Source organism: Micrasema longulum, unplaced genomic scaffold (genome assembly GCF_059751315.1).
Source record: "Micrasema longulum isolate JH-2025_06_02 unplaced genomic scaffold, ASM5975131v1 h1tg000558l, whole genome shotgun sequence".
Lineage (NCBI taxonomy): Eukaryota > Metazoa > Arthropoda > Insecta > Trichoptera > Brachycentridae > Micrasema > Micrasema longulum.
In genome coordinates, this window is record NW_028277754.1 from 100,769 (window position 1) to 117,750 (window position 16,982).

Here is a 16,982-nt window from a genome sequence, read left to right on the forward strand (position 1 = left end):
TGTGTTGTTTTATAGTGTACTGGTAAATTCGCTCGCCCTGAGGTCTAGGGTTCAATTCCTAGCAGCTACAATGTTTTTGATATATGGATTATATTACAGTATTTTTCTACTCCCTGCAGTCCCCTAGAGTGCAATTCTGAACGCTCTCTCGGCTGTAGGGAAAGCGTTCATAATCGCACTGCTGGACTGGATCTGAAGCATAAGACTAATCTCGCCCTTGTGTTTCAAATGATCAAGATACGCTGCGGTTGGTGAACCGTATATTTTTTTGATTAGACGTATTTAGGACCTTATATAGACCAAGTTTTAAAATTATTCTGACTTCAATATCAAGTGATGGTATTTGAAAAGGGAAGTGAGGTTACTGATTGCATAATAAATATAAACAACGAATGTCTCGAACAAGTAGAAGAATTTGTGTATCTGGGAACTTGGAAGCATGTTTTCAAGAGATGGAAAAGTAGAAAAAGATGTCGGAAGGAGAGTGAATGCGGGCAACAAAATGAACGGAGCACTAAGCACATTAATTGCTAATATAAATATGTCAATCGAAGCTAAACTGGCAGTAAACAACTGAGTTTTAGTCCCAACACTTATGTATGGAAGTGAAACATGGAACTGCCAGAGGAAGGATGCAAGCCGAGTGAACGCGGTTGAAATGCGTTCTCTTGCGATGCAAGACGAATGTGTAAGAAATCAATGTATTACGGTTACGAATGATGAAATCAGGCGAGAGTGTATATCTGAGTCAAGTATAATTGATAAGATTAAGAAAGGGTCTGAGATGGTTTGGTCTCGTAGAACGAATGGACGACAAAAGAATGGTAAAACTAGTAGGTATATATGGCGAAAATGAACTGTAACGTGAGACGAGGACGACCGAGGAAGACGTGGCATGATCAGATAAACCAAAATCTGGTCTGGTCATGTCAAAAGCAGACAAAACCGAAGTCATGTATGACAAGATGTATGAATGGGGAAGAAGCTAGGAATATATGCCAGGATAGACGTGTGTGACGGTCCATTCTCTCTGCCTACCCCTACGGGGAAATGGCGTGATGGTATTAGTAATATTATATATTTTCCCTGTATTCAAAACATCGTTGGGTAATATCGAGTGATGTGTGTTGCAGTGGCGTCCACTCTGTCCCCGTCCCCGTCCCCGTCGCGGTGTTAGTGCGCGCCACGGAGGCGGAGGGGCGCGCGCGGGGCGGCGCCGCGGGGCCCGATGCGCAAGCACACATGTCCATTGTCGCCGCCGAAAATGCGGGGTGAGTATTTTACAATTTCCTCACTCGAGTCTGTTCTTGAAACCATTCGTGAAGTTGATATTTCACATTCCCAGGGACCCGATTACAACGGGAAGTTAAATTACCTATAAAGTTAAATCGAATTTTCTGTGCGAAATTGTATATGTTTCTGTAAAAAAATCGCGTATCTTCGTTCGATTGGTTGTAACGATGTTTCGATAAAACATACAAATTATTACACACATTTTCGTACGAAAAAGTCGACTTTACTTAATAGTGTTGAAGATAACTCCGTTAACCCTTGTGTGACTATGATGTCACATGAGTACCTACATAAAATACAATACTGGATATAGGGTGGGTGCTGTAATAATTGGACATTCTAAATATAATGGTTGAAAATAAGGAAACATAAGAATTTATCTCCACCATAAAATATAAATTTTTTTGAATGTTTTTTTTTTCTTAAATGAACCCATTACATTTATTTATTTTTGACCATTACATTTAGACTCGCGCCGTGGCGCAGTTAGTTAGACGGCTAATTGTGAGACTGGCGTTGCGGATTCTTATCCCTCCAGTTGCAAGAAAGAAATCCAAGATTGATTTTTTTCTCAATTGGTCTGGGTGTTGTGGTGTATTTTTCATAGTTTCCTGAATTAGAGTCTTAGCGAGTTATTCCTTTTTTTAAAAAATAATGTCCAATTACTCTAGCCAGTCCAATTACTATATCGCCCCCCCTATGTCACTTACTTTTTAAAATAACGAAGTCGTATTTTGCTGTAACAAGCCTAAATTATATTATTATTATTATTATTACAAATTATGGAAAATATATTATTATAAAGCCATGTTTAAGATATGAAAACGTTTTTAAATACACGTATTTAAAAATATGCCATAAATTGCTTAATGTAACACGACGTTCTATCGCCGTCTCCAGAGAGTTTTTTTTTTTAGCACAGTCTTACCAGAATTAATTTTCCAATGTAATCCGGGCCCAGGGTGTGTGTGGAAGGTTGACAAAAAATATTTTAAAAGTTTTTTTTGCCATAACATTTTACAGTTTGCAGCGCTTAAGGCGTTTTCAAGTAGCAAATGATCAGGATGTTATGCGATTGAGTTTGCAATGTTCTTTGTGGAAAATCAAGATTAATTAATTAGAAGAAATTTTTTACTCTCCATAAAAAAAACATTACTGATGTTTTAATTATTTAAGGTTCAAATAAATAAATTTATTTTATTTGTCTGTCATAACTCGCAATTCGCAAAGAATTCGTAATCAAATCGTTGAAAAGTAATTTCAGAAAAAGCTAGCCTCCCTTACTTCAACATCTTACACCGCGTTGTCTGTTTAAATAGCGCCAAGCTGTTTTCTTTGGATAAATATTTTTTTATCTTATTGGCATTTAATTAGAACCAAGTGAATCACGTTTTTGATCTACTTGGATTGTGTCGGTAGGATTATGTTTATTCGCCTCGGGGCGGACGGATTGATTCGAACTCCACCCTGCGAAATGTTCGTTTTATAACCACGGCTTCCTGCCTCGCGAAACGTTTATACACGCCGATATAGGTTCATGAAACTCGTTAAGGTCAAATAACCTTCTCAAATGCTAACTCAAGTCACACATAAAAACGTTGATTGGTTTTTCTAAAGCCTGTACAGTGTACAGACTACCATCATGTACCCGGTACACGGACGTATCGCTTTACCATAAACAGATGCTCACCATTGTTAGTGCAATCGATCGCCTTAAATCCTCACTGCATTAAATCTCAAAAAACACTGCTTGGTTCCTAGTTCCTAAGACAGCACGGAACGTATTTTGATTTCTATCAATGGAGCTGTTTATGATCTTTACTAATTTCTATGCTGCTGCCGGCATCTTCTCATTTTTATTTGCCATCTAAGACTGAAATGGAATGGTAACTAATATCCTCCATTAAACGAGTTTGTTATTTGCGATTTCGGTACTAAGATTACTCTTGTATTTCTTTTGCATTTTGTTACTCTTGTATTTCTTTGGTATTTTTTAAAATCTCACGGAATGTCACATTTTTGCGCCACGAATCGAAAGTATTTTTAATCAATTATATCAGTTGGGGAGGAAGGGCTTTATTGTTTTTTAATTGTTCTGGTATTAAACCTATGTCTTATGTATTTATTGAATTAAAACACAAATAAAGAAAATTAAAGCTAGTATAAAAAAATAAAAAATAATTACTACATCGAGACCAAGATCTAATATATCTTAGTGATTGTTTAAATTTAGAAAGTCATGCACAAAAAAAATCCAGATCTTGTCTCGAGTTTATAATGCGACAGAAGCGGGACATTGGTGCATGCAAGCTAGTTTGTGCTGTGCTGATCAAGGAACAGCACATTATTATTTCGCAACCGGCAGATCGGAACATTGAATACCACTTGTTCCAGTTACGATGGTGCGTCAATAAATAAAGCCGTTTAGTAAATTAAACATAAATATGGAGTCAATGTTATTTCTACATTTTTGTAGACATTATATTTTTAACATTGACTCCATTTCTACGTTACTGTACTCTCCCCTCTTTAGGCCAATGATACATGATACTTTTCTTAATATCTATATTTCTATTTCTTAATTTCATATTCCATCGATTTATACTTCCTTGTTCGTTACTTGCGTTCGTTTTGATATACTATAGATAGTCGTCATCGTCATTGCCTTTCCACTCGTAATGGTGCATAGGGCACTGCATTGGTACACCAGTCGCAGTGTATCTTGATCATTTTTGTCACATGAAAGGTAAGATGATCAGTCTTATGCTTTAGGTACCAGTCCAGGAATTATTAAATATTCTAGTGTAAAAACCCCTTTTTTAAATAAATATTTCATGTCAACCATGTCGGGAATCGAACCCGAAACCTCTTGCATGGTACGCAAACGCGCTGAACACTACACCACGAGGCCGACATAGTCTACTACATACACACCTATAAACAGTCATCTGCTTGAAATTAACGAAATACGGAAAATTCTTTAATAACTTAATTTTAAAAAATATAAGTTACTTCTCAGATATCAACAATTACCAATAATTACTATCGCCATAATATAGAGCATGTCAGCAGTTGAATTATCATCATCGGAACCCATAGATACAAAAATATAATACTGATAAATGATAATTAAGATGGGATATAGAAAAAAGTTCTTTTTGGTAGATTGTAGATATGCAAATAAAAATAATATGATCAATATTCAACCACAAAAAAATAATATTATGACGAGGCTTCTTTAGTGGGCACACTTGGGATTTTTCCATGAACTAATTGAACATTAACTATTAATCTGGCAGTGGAAAAGCAGTAGAAAGATATTTTTTCAATTACTAAAAAGTACACAGCTCTCCGGAGCGCCGGGGACCTTCATCGGTTATATTTTACTACCCTTTCCTTCCCCGAAACTCCGGTTGCTAGATTTAAATTAAACATAATCTCAGTCTTTAGAAAAGTCAACTTCCAAAATGAGTCAAGTTTCACACGTCGTCAGACGCCTAAAGTTCGTATTTTGTTAAATAAAGACCTTTCGGGGTTCACGTCACAACCTCCTCCGGATTGTGTATTTTGAACTTGTTCATAATTATTTACACCAACATTTTAAGCAATATAATAATAATTCTGGGTATTGTGATTGTTAACTTAATTCTCCGCCAAATATATTTGTTTTTAAATAAAATCTCATTACAGGTTACTATAATGATCTTAAACATATTTTATTGTATTACTTATAATAAGTAAATTGTAACAATTCTACTTGAATTAATATTAATTCATAAATAAAATATTTGAAGCACTAACTCTGTATTTTTGCATGTTAAATAATTTAACTTATTTAGTGCTTTCTCACATTATAAACAAGTACTTGGCTAAATTTTAAAAATATTAATGCATTTTGTCAATTTGGCCATCGCCGTATCGTAAGTATTTGTTATAATAAATTAGAAAAGCGAAAATTCTAATGATTCAACTTCAGTTCAATTCAAATTGATTTACTCGACCAAAATAGGATTACAAATATAAAAAAGTATTAAAGGCATTCAATTGGGATAACATATCAGGCCAGGAGGAACCCTTGAGCAATGACTCGATGGGCCTTATTCTTATTTTTAGAGGTGGGGGTCAGTGCTACGCTTTAAGCTCCTGGCGTCACTGCGACGTGTGGAGATCTATTGTGACGGGTCCCCGTGAATAGTTCTCGCCCTCCGAGTCCAGGTCTATAAAGAGCCTGGTTGATGTGTGGAAGGCGAGAGTCCTCAATTTGCTAAATTTCCCCCTCCAAGCCCGGATTCGTAAAGTATCGGGCTATTAGGTAGGGGGCGAGCTCTTTAACATCCTCGGGTTTAACCAGTGGTCCCCTAAGAATGAGGCTTCTTTTATAATGGTAATAAGGGTGGTATTCCTATCCTCATTCTACCAATATGCCTAGGCGTTACTTTATACCAGGTTTGTAAGTAAGGCCCAACATTATAAAGGTATAATACTCTTTGTAAATGATTTAGATCTCCAAAGTGATCACCTCCATCTGCCTGACTGCTCTTCCGATCGGCAACCAGGGGCAGGTTGGTTCTTGAAGCCGGGAGGTAAAACAGTCCGTGCTGAAGCTGACGTAGATATCCACCAGGAACATGAAAGTGGATAAAAATATGATTAATACATTAATAATGTTGTCTCATATTAAATTGTCTAATTGATTTTTCCAAAAAGTATTTCAATCAACGCTTAGAATTATTTTAATAATAAACATGTAAAATTATAACCTCATTCCTTTAGTCAGACGTAAACGTATGTACGAGTATACTGCCGTCATAAGAAAAAAGGCAGTTTTTTGTCAAAAATCAGTTTAATATGAGGTTATTTCATGTACATGAGAATGAGGAGTAAAACAAAAATAATTTTAGTACGAAAAACGATTAATGTTTTTAAGCAATAACACAGTTTAGATAACACTCACAGGTTTTATGCTTTAGAAACAATTGAACGTAAATATGCAGAAAGCAGCCAGCCATTGAAAACTAAGATAATAACACTTATGTGATAAGAGTAAATAATCAAATCTACACAACAGTTGGACTGTTTTTTACTTTGACAAATGATAAATAATGTAAACATTCGTTTTTTTTTGTTCAATACAATAAAGAATTCAGCGATGTATTTAAAAAAAATATTTAGGAAAAATAAAACTCGTTACCTTTATAAGAATATAAAAAATGGTACATGCATCCAGTTAAAGTTTTTCATAAATTTTACTTGACCAGTTTTAATGATTTTTAGCCTGGCTGACCACACAGCCTAAGACGTACATTTTGCAGAAAACAGCCAGCTCTGTAAAACACTGATGTATGCTGTGTCATGATGTATTAAATATACATATCTATTTATCTCGCATATATACACATATATTACTATATTTATATAAGGGAACTCAATTGTAAAAAGTCACTTACTTAATTTGTTTTTATAACTTTCAAAATAATTTAACCGTTTCTTAAAGGAATTTTGGTCTGACTGACCATACAACCTAAAATATATGTCATTCGAAGAAAACAGCCAGATGTAATATTGAATGATACCTCATTTAAACTTTGAATATATAAGTTGACATTCTGCATTAAACTTGCTTTTTTTACTAATGGTATTTTTTAATTAATGAATTTATAAAACTAAAATAAGAATGTACCTATCTAGTTTAATTTATTTAAGAGAACTAGATTTCTGGAGGCATTGATCTTCCTATCAGCATATATACCGTAAGATTTTTCTTGTGCTGTAGGTGTTTTTTTGCAAATTGAGAAATGCCATTTTTGTGATTAACTCTCTTTTCAGAAGGCGATTATTACAGTTTTTCGTATTAAAGCGGCCTGGCTGTTTTTAGCAGAACATAGAATTATCCTTACTGCACCCTCTAACACCAATACTTATTTTTTCTAAATTGTGCTAAACTAGCTGCTTTCTGCATAACTACGTTCAATTGACGTACTATGAAGAATAAGTTTGCATGAAGTTAATAAATATTAAAAAGTGTCAGATCTCAAAATATGACTTTTGCAAATGACTGCCTTTTTGCTTATGACGGCATTATATGTGTAAAATGTCACATTTAGTACCTGCACAGGTGAAACAAAGATTGTAAACCACGTCCCCTCACATCGTGTACCGAAGTAGGAGGAAAGGGGCCTTGGTTGTTTTGCTATAAACATAAACAATCAATTTATTGATTTATTTGGTGTTTATTTTGTAGAACTCCATATTTAAACTTATAATTAGAAATCAAACACTGATTTGAGTCTAATGAACACTTTATTTTATTTTTACAAATATAAACATATAAAAATAAAAACTTCGTGACAATTGTTTCGCCGTATTAGGGCATTTTCAAACGAATGTGAACATTATTTGGATTGAATGTCCTTATATAGTTATATAATTCAAGGTACTTAAGTAGAAAATAAAAATAATCTTATGAACTATAGCATGTACATTAATCATAATTGAGGGAAAAACCAATGGTTAAGGGTGAGGCTAAGTGTTTAATAGGTAATGGGGAATTTAGGTATTGTCACGAAGTTTTTATTTTTATATGTTTATATTTGTAAAAATATAATAAAGTGTTCAGTAGACTCAAATCAGTGTTTGATTTCTAATTATAAGTATAAACAATCAACATAATTTATTTCCCTTTTAGTCTAGTTTTTTTTTTGTAATTTTAAGTCTCCGTTTGTAATATGGAATTTATGTGGTAGTATACTGCGGTTATTCCTTTCGAAATATCGATTTATCCGATTTATTGATCACGTAAATGTCAATTCAAGTTCAAATTCAAGTGACGCCATACATATCACGGACGCCAGTTAATTTCAAATTACATATTTATTTTGAAATGCCAACTTGAATCGTTCGCGGCGCACGTTTAGTGAAGGAATAAAAAAAAGCGCTAGATAATATATTATGAAGGTTGAATTTTGGAATAAGTTTTGTACATTTTACCATCAACGTATAATTTCTGACTCGATCTGTAGATTAAATCTTTCGTTAACTTTACAAAAAATATTTTAATCTCGGTGAAGACAAAAAACCATTATATTTTCAATGCGATCGAATTCAATGTCAATTGGTTTTCCCCCTTATATTACAAATTTATACACGGTTTTTAGGGCCAGACCGCGCAACTTGTATATTCCTAATGGAATTAGTGATTATTATACACGGTGTTTCAGGGCCAAACCGCGAAACTTCACAGGAATATATTCCTTATGGTAAACTTTAAAAAAAATCCCATGAAATTTCTCCTAATTTTTTTTTAAGATCTAAAAATCTAAATGAAGTAAATCCTTAATTTATCGGACTAGCATCCCTTTAACTAACCCCTACTCTTTCCCTACACAGCCGCTTCTCTTGTCCGCGTCTGGTGCGTATCGCTTCGTTGGTCAAATACGTTTTTATTTTTGAAAAAAATTGTAGGGGAGCGGTAGGGGTTTTTTAAAGAGGGGGAGACCCAAAAATTAAAGATTTTCTCCATTCACTCCAAATTATTTATAAAAAAATAAATTATAACGACTTTTTAAAAAAAAAAATTAAATGATTTTTTTAAAAGTTTACCATGAGAAATGTTCCTCTGAAGTTTCGCGGTCAGGCCCTGAAACACCGTGTATAATTATAACTACTCTTATGCAATAATATTTTAGAAATTTGTTTTTATGCGCTGGCGCTGTTTCAAAAATACGTCTCATTAAATTTGTTTGTTACAAACATCATCCAGCTAGCATCTGCAGCCATTATTTTATATTATTCATCTACTCGTAGTTAACAATGTTACATAAATCGAAACGTGCTCTTTATCACGAGAGGAGGCACATCTGCTAAGCCGCCATTAAGCGGATAGCGAGAGGCCCTCACGTTATATATGTATTTATTACTAAATCGTTTGCAAATAATGCATTTTTCTCGTTAAATTTTCTCGAAACGTCATTCACAATGAAAAAGTGTGACTCGGTAATCTTAGAAATCGGTTTATTTTGTAACCATCCGGGTCTGTTATATAATAATTATTTTATTCTATTCATGTTATTAATTGTCAGCTCATATTGTAATCCTCTTGTAATTAGACATTAATCTACATAAAAATATAATCTATTACTTATGCAATTTCGATTTGTGTTATAAAAATATTATCCAAGAACTATCGGTACATGTGTTATTCCGTTGTTACTTAAAATGTCAACCTCTAGTGGATATCTCTTTATTGTGTCTGCTTTTCAAAAGAAAATGATTTATAATTTAGTTCATTAAATCAAAATACGCCTGCATAACACCTATTCTCCTCTACGGATGGGAATCGTGGCACCTCACTAGGGCCCAAAGCGGTAAAATACAGAGTTTTAAGAATAGGTGCCTCGAAAGAATCTTGGGTGTGCGGTGGTTTGACTTTGTGAGGAATGAAGTAATGAGAGAACGGACGCAGCAAACTCCGGTGACGACTGTCATCAAGTGATTGCCTCCTGAGAGCCTTAACCGCGCTTGCCTACTTCACAAGGCATCAGGTTTTCGACGTCCTGGACGTCCACTGCTCGCTGTTCGTCGGCAGTTTGTGTCAGAACTAGAACTAAGTGACGCGAACCTGACTTGAGAGGACGCTTAAGAGCTGGCAGCCGATTGAGATGCATGGAGGCTCTTTGTGGACACCATATGCTCCAACTTGGCGGCCTCCGTGGTGTAGTGGTCAAGACGCTAGACTCACGCACGGATGGTTCCGGGTTCGATTCCCGGTGAGAACACAAAAATTAAAAATGTGATTTTTTTCAAGCCTGGGTGCTCTGTGATGTAATGCACCACTGTAATTAGGCCTCTTGGCCTGTTGTGGTGCAAAAAAAAAGTAAAAAATGTTAACTAGGGAGGGAGCGGACATGGAATAACGAAGTTAATTTAATTAATTATTTTGACAAATTAAAATGTGATTGTTCTCCAAGTAAAGATTAGGCTTCTTTACTGAGAAGATATCAGTCTGGGAAAATGCATAAATTATTTTATTTATTTACACGAACACGAATAAATTAATCGGTCTTTTCGCTAACAATATTAATACCAAATTATTTAAGTACGAAAAAAAAATTCGCGTTTGGACGGAATGAAGTACATGTATAATAAATAGTTCTGGGTTTGAAATACACAGAACCCTGGACGAATGTTTTTGACTCGATGACTACTCTCATAAACAAGGACATCGAGTTGTGATTCGTTCGCAATGTTGTGTACTGTTTATGCCATTTGGCTAAACTATCCCTGAAGTTCCATGTTTGATTCAGGATGATCATGACTGTAATATTTCAGTCTCCGAGCTGAATCTGAAGCACAAGACTAATCATCTTGCCTCCGTGTATCAAATCAACTGTACGAAAAAACACGCCGGATCCACATACTTGACGAAAAATGTATACAAAATTGTAATGAGTAACATAACGGTAACCAAGAATGATGACATACACAAAAATAATACCGGCCGACTACAACACTACCGCAATAAAAAGGCAAAAACAGTCAGAAATTAGATACAATGGACTTACACATTACAATGTCCTACCTGTAGCTCAATCTCAAATACACGAGGAAAATACAATATTGTACATTCCCAGCATACGACCAACTGTCCACGTGTGAACAGCGATTTGTAGAACAGGACATTGTTCCGAGATAGACGGATAGGCTATCTCCGCAGGACCATGTAGCTCAATCACAAATAACTATCGACGTGCTAAAAACATGCTAAGCATTTGAGCGATCACAATGAACAATAATGAACAAGCTTAAGTTCAGTCATAAGTCAACGGTATGTTTTTTATTTTCGTCGTAAATAAATACAGTTCACGACTATAAAAAATAATACAATATATTGCATTTGCAAAATAGTAAGGAGTATCCAATGCAATAAAAAAAGTTATAATTAAATTACAATTACTATGGCGACTGCTTTTCTTGATATTTGGCTTTGCCAATTGCCGGCTAAATGCAATAAATAGCATAATAAAAAATAAATAAATAAATAAAATAGCAGTTTTGGAATATTTTCCATATTTACACCAGTGAAATTCAAATATGTGATTGCGCAGCAGGATTATACGTCGCGAAACGTAAATATTTTTACATTTTATATTAGGTGTTCACGCATGTTGCATTGTAATCGCGAATACAATAAACAACCATGGTGAGAAATTGTTATTACGTCGCTTATTAGCACGTCAATAGTCATTTGTGATTGAACTACTGATGCTTAAAAAAATATATCGGAGACAAATTAAAAATCAACATTAGGAAGCACACGATTACAGACGAGACAACATGACTTGGCTTTATAATATTATAAATAACGGGTTTTTTTAAAATTATAAATAAATAAAAATAATAACAAAATGATTAAGATACGGTGCAATTGAATTATCAATTATTTCCAACATTTTTTCCTGCTCCGTTTTCCGTACTTCCCCCCCCCCTATTATCCTAATAATTTTGATCTGTAAGTATACTTTTTATGTCAATCGTTATTTTGGTAGGCGGGGAGAAATTGCTATATTCAGAAACCAACAATAATTTTGTTCAACAATATTTGATTATGTCCAAATGCTTGCAGACTGGCTGGATTTCCTCCCTAGGAGTTGTTCGTATTTAAATTTATTTCAACAGAGAGGGGAAAAGTTTTTGAGAAGGGAACATGGAAGTCTAGGCATTTACAGGGCTTATGACCTGTCATTGGCTGGTTTAAGTGGCCACTGGAAATGTGGATGTTCAAACATGGGCAGAATGGTGAATGTTACACAGTGTGTAAAGTGGCCACTTAAACCAGCCAATGACAGGTCATTAGCCCTGTAAATGCCTAGACTTCCATGTTCCCTTCTCAAAAACTTTTTCCCTCTCTGTTGAAATAAATTTAAATAGTTTTATTCTTTTATAATTAATAGAAAGTATTATCAAGAACTTTTATCCCACGAGAAAAAGTCGGCTAAACTTTTCACCCCCTGTTGGATGGATGGTGTTATGCAAAAATATGTCAAGCCACCAAAAAAAGCTTTAGTATAGTTTAGTTTTATTTTTTCTTCAATATAGATATAATTTATACACTTATTGAATGTCAATATATAAATAAATAACGAAAACAACACAAAGAGATCGTCAGTCAGTTTTCAATATATAACTACACATTCCAAAAATAATCAAATAAACTAACACAAATAAAATAATACTAATAGTTCCATATACTGCTATCTTCCATGTACTTATTTAGTCTATAATAGGCCTTTTTTTGAAGTACGCTTTTTATGAAAATTTTGAATTTATTGTCCGTCATAATTATAGAATCATATTCTATTGTAGAAGCGTACGCAGTGCCTCACAAACGATGTGCTTACCTTAATTAGCTTCAATTTCGGGATTACTAATTTGCCTTTATTTCTAGTTTTATGATTATGGTTGTTGCTACTTTTTTGAAAGAGAGATATATTTTTACGCACATACTATTATATTATATATATATATTATCATAAATATACTGACTAAAGGCAGTCATAATTTTTATTTCTTAAAGAATTGCGAAAATTTAAGTTGTGAATACCTCTCACTGCCCTCTTTTGCAAAACAAAAACTGCGGAATTATCAAGATTAAAGTGATATTCTTGCTTTAAAAAAATAGTTTAATGAGTTACAAATTCTCTGTAATTCCTCGTTGTGTTAACCCAAATCCATGCTACTGGACCAAGAATAATGTAACACTGCTTTAAGATGCATAACGTATTACTAAGAATTAAGATCAATAAGTGGCTTACGTGATAAAAATATTGAAAAAATTTGTTAACCCCGCAATAGACGCTTTCTTTGCCAGAATTGCCGGTAAGTTTTGTTTATTACGAACGGCAGCCAACTTTTTGTAATTTTGGGATCCATATTGATAGTAAATCTCAAGGTATTTTTAACGTCTCGCTAAGAACAGCTTTTATTTTAATTTTATTAATTTTTGTGCTCAAAATTTTTCTTTTACAATAAAATATATTCTATTTATAATTTAACATTTAAAAAGAAGATAAAAATGTATAAATTTCAACATATTATATTGTCTTTTTTGGGAAGTAACATTGTTTAAAACATTTTTGCCTTATTGTTATTTCAGCAGTAATAGTTTTAAGGCGTTCTGTAAAAATATGTAACCCCACTTTTTTGTTAAATTTTTATATCAAAATATAATAATTTAAAAAATTGTATCACCTTTTTTTTATCTATTAAGTATTTTTTATGTATTATTAACCTTTCCCTCACTAAGCATCCAAAAATTACACATGATCCGAACGGGGAGATCAAACGACCCTAGCGCCTACTTGTATATGGCATCAGGAGAATAAACAGAAGTGTTTATGAACGTGCAATAATTTATTCATGTTTTCGCGTATTTATTTTCGCGAATTTATACATATTTTACTCATTCGTGTATTTTATTCATTTTTGTAAGTTTGTCGAATGCTTATGTACATAAAGTAAAATTGACCCTTGTATTATTTACGTCTATTTTTTTTTTTAATATTAAAAAAAAAAAAACAAAGCAACTATTTCAAAATTTAAAAACAAAAACAGGAAAAAGCTTATTTCTATTAATTTCACGATTGCAAAAAATAGAAGGCGAATAGCTTTAATAATACTTGAGTTATCGAATTAAAATCGGTCGTTGGGGGATTTGAATCCCCCCTTTGCTCCGGCTAGGTTAACAAGTAAGCTTTAATTATTAATAGTATTTTTGTAAAACGCGCCTGATATTAAACATCAATTATCTCAGTTTGAGATTTTTGTGGCTTAACACATTTATGCAACACACTGTCCGATGTGTTTCGCTTGTAACAATTTCTTAGTTGATGTGCTCGGAAATGGTCTGACAAGTCACGGAATATTTTTACCTGTGGGATTTGAACATTTGAATTCAGCCTTGCTGCTGTATAATTTTGTATCAATATGTCAAAAGTTATTGTGACTATATTACGTTTGACACTATTTAATTTGTTTAAAATTAAATGAGCCGTAATCGATAACATGATTTAGTAACGGCTATGGAGTTACAATTTGTAATTAATCCCAAACGAATAGATCTTGTCGTTTAACTAAGTAAGTTACCTTGTTACTATCTCCCGCTGGGCCAAATTAGATGAAGGAATAGCCCATCCTTATTCCTAATTTCTACCAATGTAATTTAATTTCAAATGAAGTCGCTTACGATCTCTTACAAATTAACACCCGTCCAACTTTTTGGAAACTATTTGTAGACGGTTGATGAATTCTCAAAGCCATATTTCCTAAGACCTTTCGAAAAAATAGATGACTTTACCATACTGGGTTATTTGATGATGTAATAATTTGATTTCTTATATTTATACACAGCTAATGTAATAATGCTATATGCCACTTGTACGTAGATTCTAGTATGTATCGTTGCTAAGCGATAAAAGATAAAATAAATTATTATAAATAACGTAAAAAAATCGTTTATTCTATTAAAAAAACACAACTATTGACGGATGATACAAACATGTTTTTATCACGGGGCAATGGGAGGAGTGCTCTCCCCAAACAATAGTTGTGGTTTTTTAAATAGTATAAGTGTGTAAGACTAATAACAAAGTTAAAAAAACAAAAATTCGTCATTAAGTGTTACAAAGTGATAACAAATTATTCAATAACATTTTAAGTATGTTCAAATTATTGTACCAAGTCAGAACGTACTGGATGAAAACATCTGGTGAGTTTTTCAGGATTGACAGATATTGCAACAGTGATGAAGAATTTATTGCGGGTGATTACGTGAATATTGTATTGTGTGGATCACTATAAGGTCGATTAATCTCCACTCAATTTCCCATTGCAGGATTTTTACACGAGAGGAGCCGCTAAATAAATAAAATAATCCGTACAACATAGTAAATATCAATCCAACTTTATTTTACCATGTGGTATGGATTTAGACGATACGTATGGAATGGGTTATAGAGCTATTTAATTTAAGGTCTAAAAAGGCTAATATCATAAATCACAATATTACAGGAGAATAATTTTACGGCTATTTTGTGACGTTATAACAAACTGTTTGCGGTATTTTAAACTATTATCAATAAAAATACTATCACATGTGTCTATATAAATTTGATAAATATGTATATATTTTTAATTACATTCAACTATCAAGAAAAAAATTAAATCCGACATTGGCCCTTTAAGACCCAAGGCACAGTACTATCGGTGGCTGTGTTGTTACTGCCATTTTGATTCGGCAATTGACGCGATTATTCTTATTAATTTTAAAACTGCTTATCGGCAAAAAGCAAACATGAGAAATTATTCAGTACGATTTAGTTTAGTGGATGGCGCGTTTGTCAACCATGTTCGAGATCCCGGGTTCAATTTTCAAACTGCAATATTTCATGTTTCTGGACTGTCACTTGAAGCGTAAGGCTGATCATCTTACCTTCATCCAACATATGCTTAAGCTACGCTGAATTTGGTATAGCAAAGCAGTGCCCTATGCGCCATCAGGTACTGACAGGGGTATGACGATAATTTTCTCTAGGGGACAGTTTTCGCTCTCTATAAAAAAAAACTATTAAAAAAAAAAACCTTATTTATAAAGGGTTTGCCAAAAAATATTTTAGAAATTAATCTGGAATGAAATGAAGAATTAAATCGGGTTGTGGTCTCGTGGACTTGTAGATCAGAAGTACGATGTTCGAATCCCATTCTACCCCAACTTGATTCCCATTATCTATTAGTAAGTTGTTTATAACTCATTGAAAATGACCCCCAAAATTTAAATATTTGGGTAAATTATAAGATAACAAATAATTTTATTTTTATTATAAAAATAAGAATTGTTTTTTTTTATTGTAAAGAAGGATTGAATGTGTGCATTGATTAACTTTTGTCTTAATATTGACACGCGTATTTATGATTTATTTAAATATTAAAATCATAAAAGTTAAACAGATTTGAATGAAATATTTTGTTATTTCATAGTTATCATTATATTTTTTGTTCTTTCGAAAGGTTTACTCATTTTTCATTTATGTCTGTAAGAATGTTTTAATTGGTTATGTTTGATTAGAGAATGGCCTGTGTTCCATGTTGAGGAAAAAGTTTGCCCACCCGAGCGTGCGGGAAGCACACTAAAATTGATATGGCAAAACACAATAATATAATGTAAAAAGGGGCCGGCGCCGCTCAGTGACGCTGACGGAGAGCTAGGCCCAAGGTCGGTCAGCAGCGAGCAGCGAGCAGTAAGCAGTAAGCAGTTAGCAGCACTGGACGCCAGGCATGCTAATACTGGCGCCCGCTTTGTACTCGGTACACCCGAGCTTGCCTTGCGAATGAAGAAGTTCATTGTTTTTTAAATTTATTAATAGACTATTAAAACTAAGCCATTTAAAAAAAAATATCTATCGTATTATCAGCTCTATGATTTTTTTAAATTTTGTATTTCTGAAATTACTCCGCGTGTGACTTCTCAAGTTCTCTTCCGATTCTTCTCGGTCAGTTCTGTCTCCGTCCGTTGACTAACCGTAAACTGGAAATATTTTATAACTCTCTTATCATCAGTTGATTCATGTGAACTAGTGACGTCGTTCAGAGTAGTTCGTTTTTATTTAAATATTTTTTATTATTTTTTTTCGTAAATT

The 16,982-nt window shown here is 33.5% G+C and overlaps 1 protein-coding gene across 1 annotated transcript in view; it reads left to right on the forward strand.

The window, feature by feature from the left end:
* The window catches only part of tai (basic helix-loop-helix family member taiman), a 226,799-nt gene that overhangs the window by 28,461 nt on the left and 181,356 nt on the right, over nucleotides 1–16,982 (forward strand). The window contains exon 2 of the mRNA XM_088228040.1: nucleotides 1,134–1,271. Coding sequence (XP_088084166.1) covers nucleotides 1,243–1,271 — 29 coding nt within the window. The 5' untranslated portion in view covers nucleotides 1,134–1,242. The remainder of the gene's footprint in view (nucleotides 1–1,133; nucleotides 1,272–16,982) is intronic.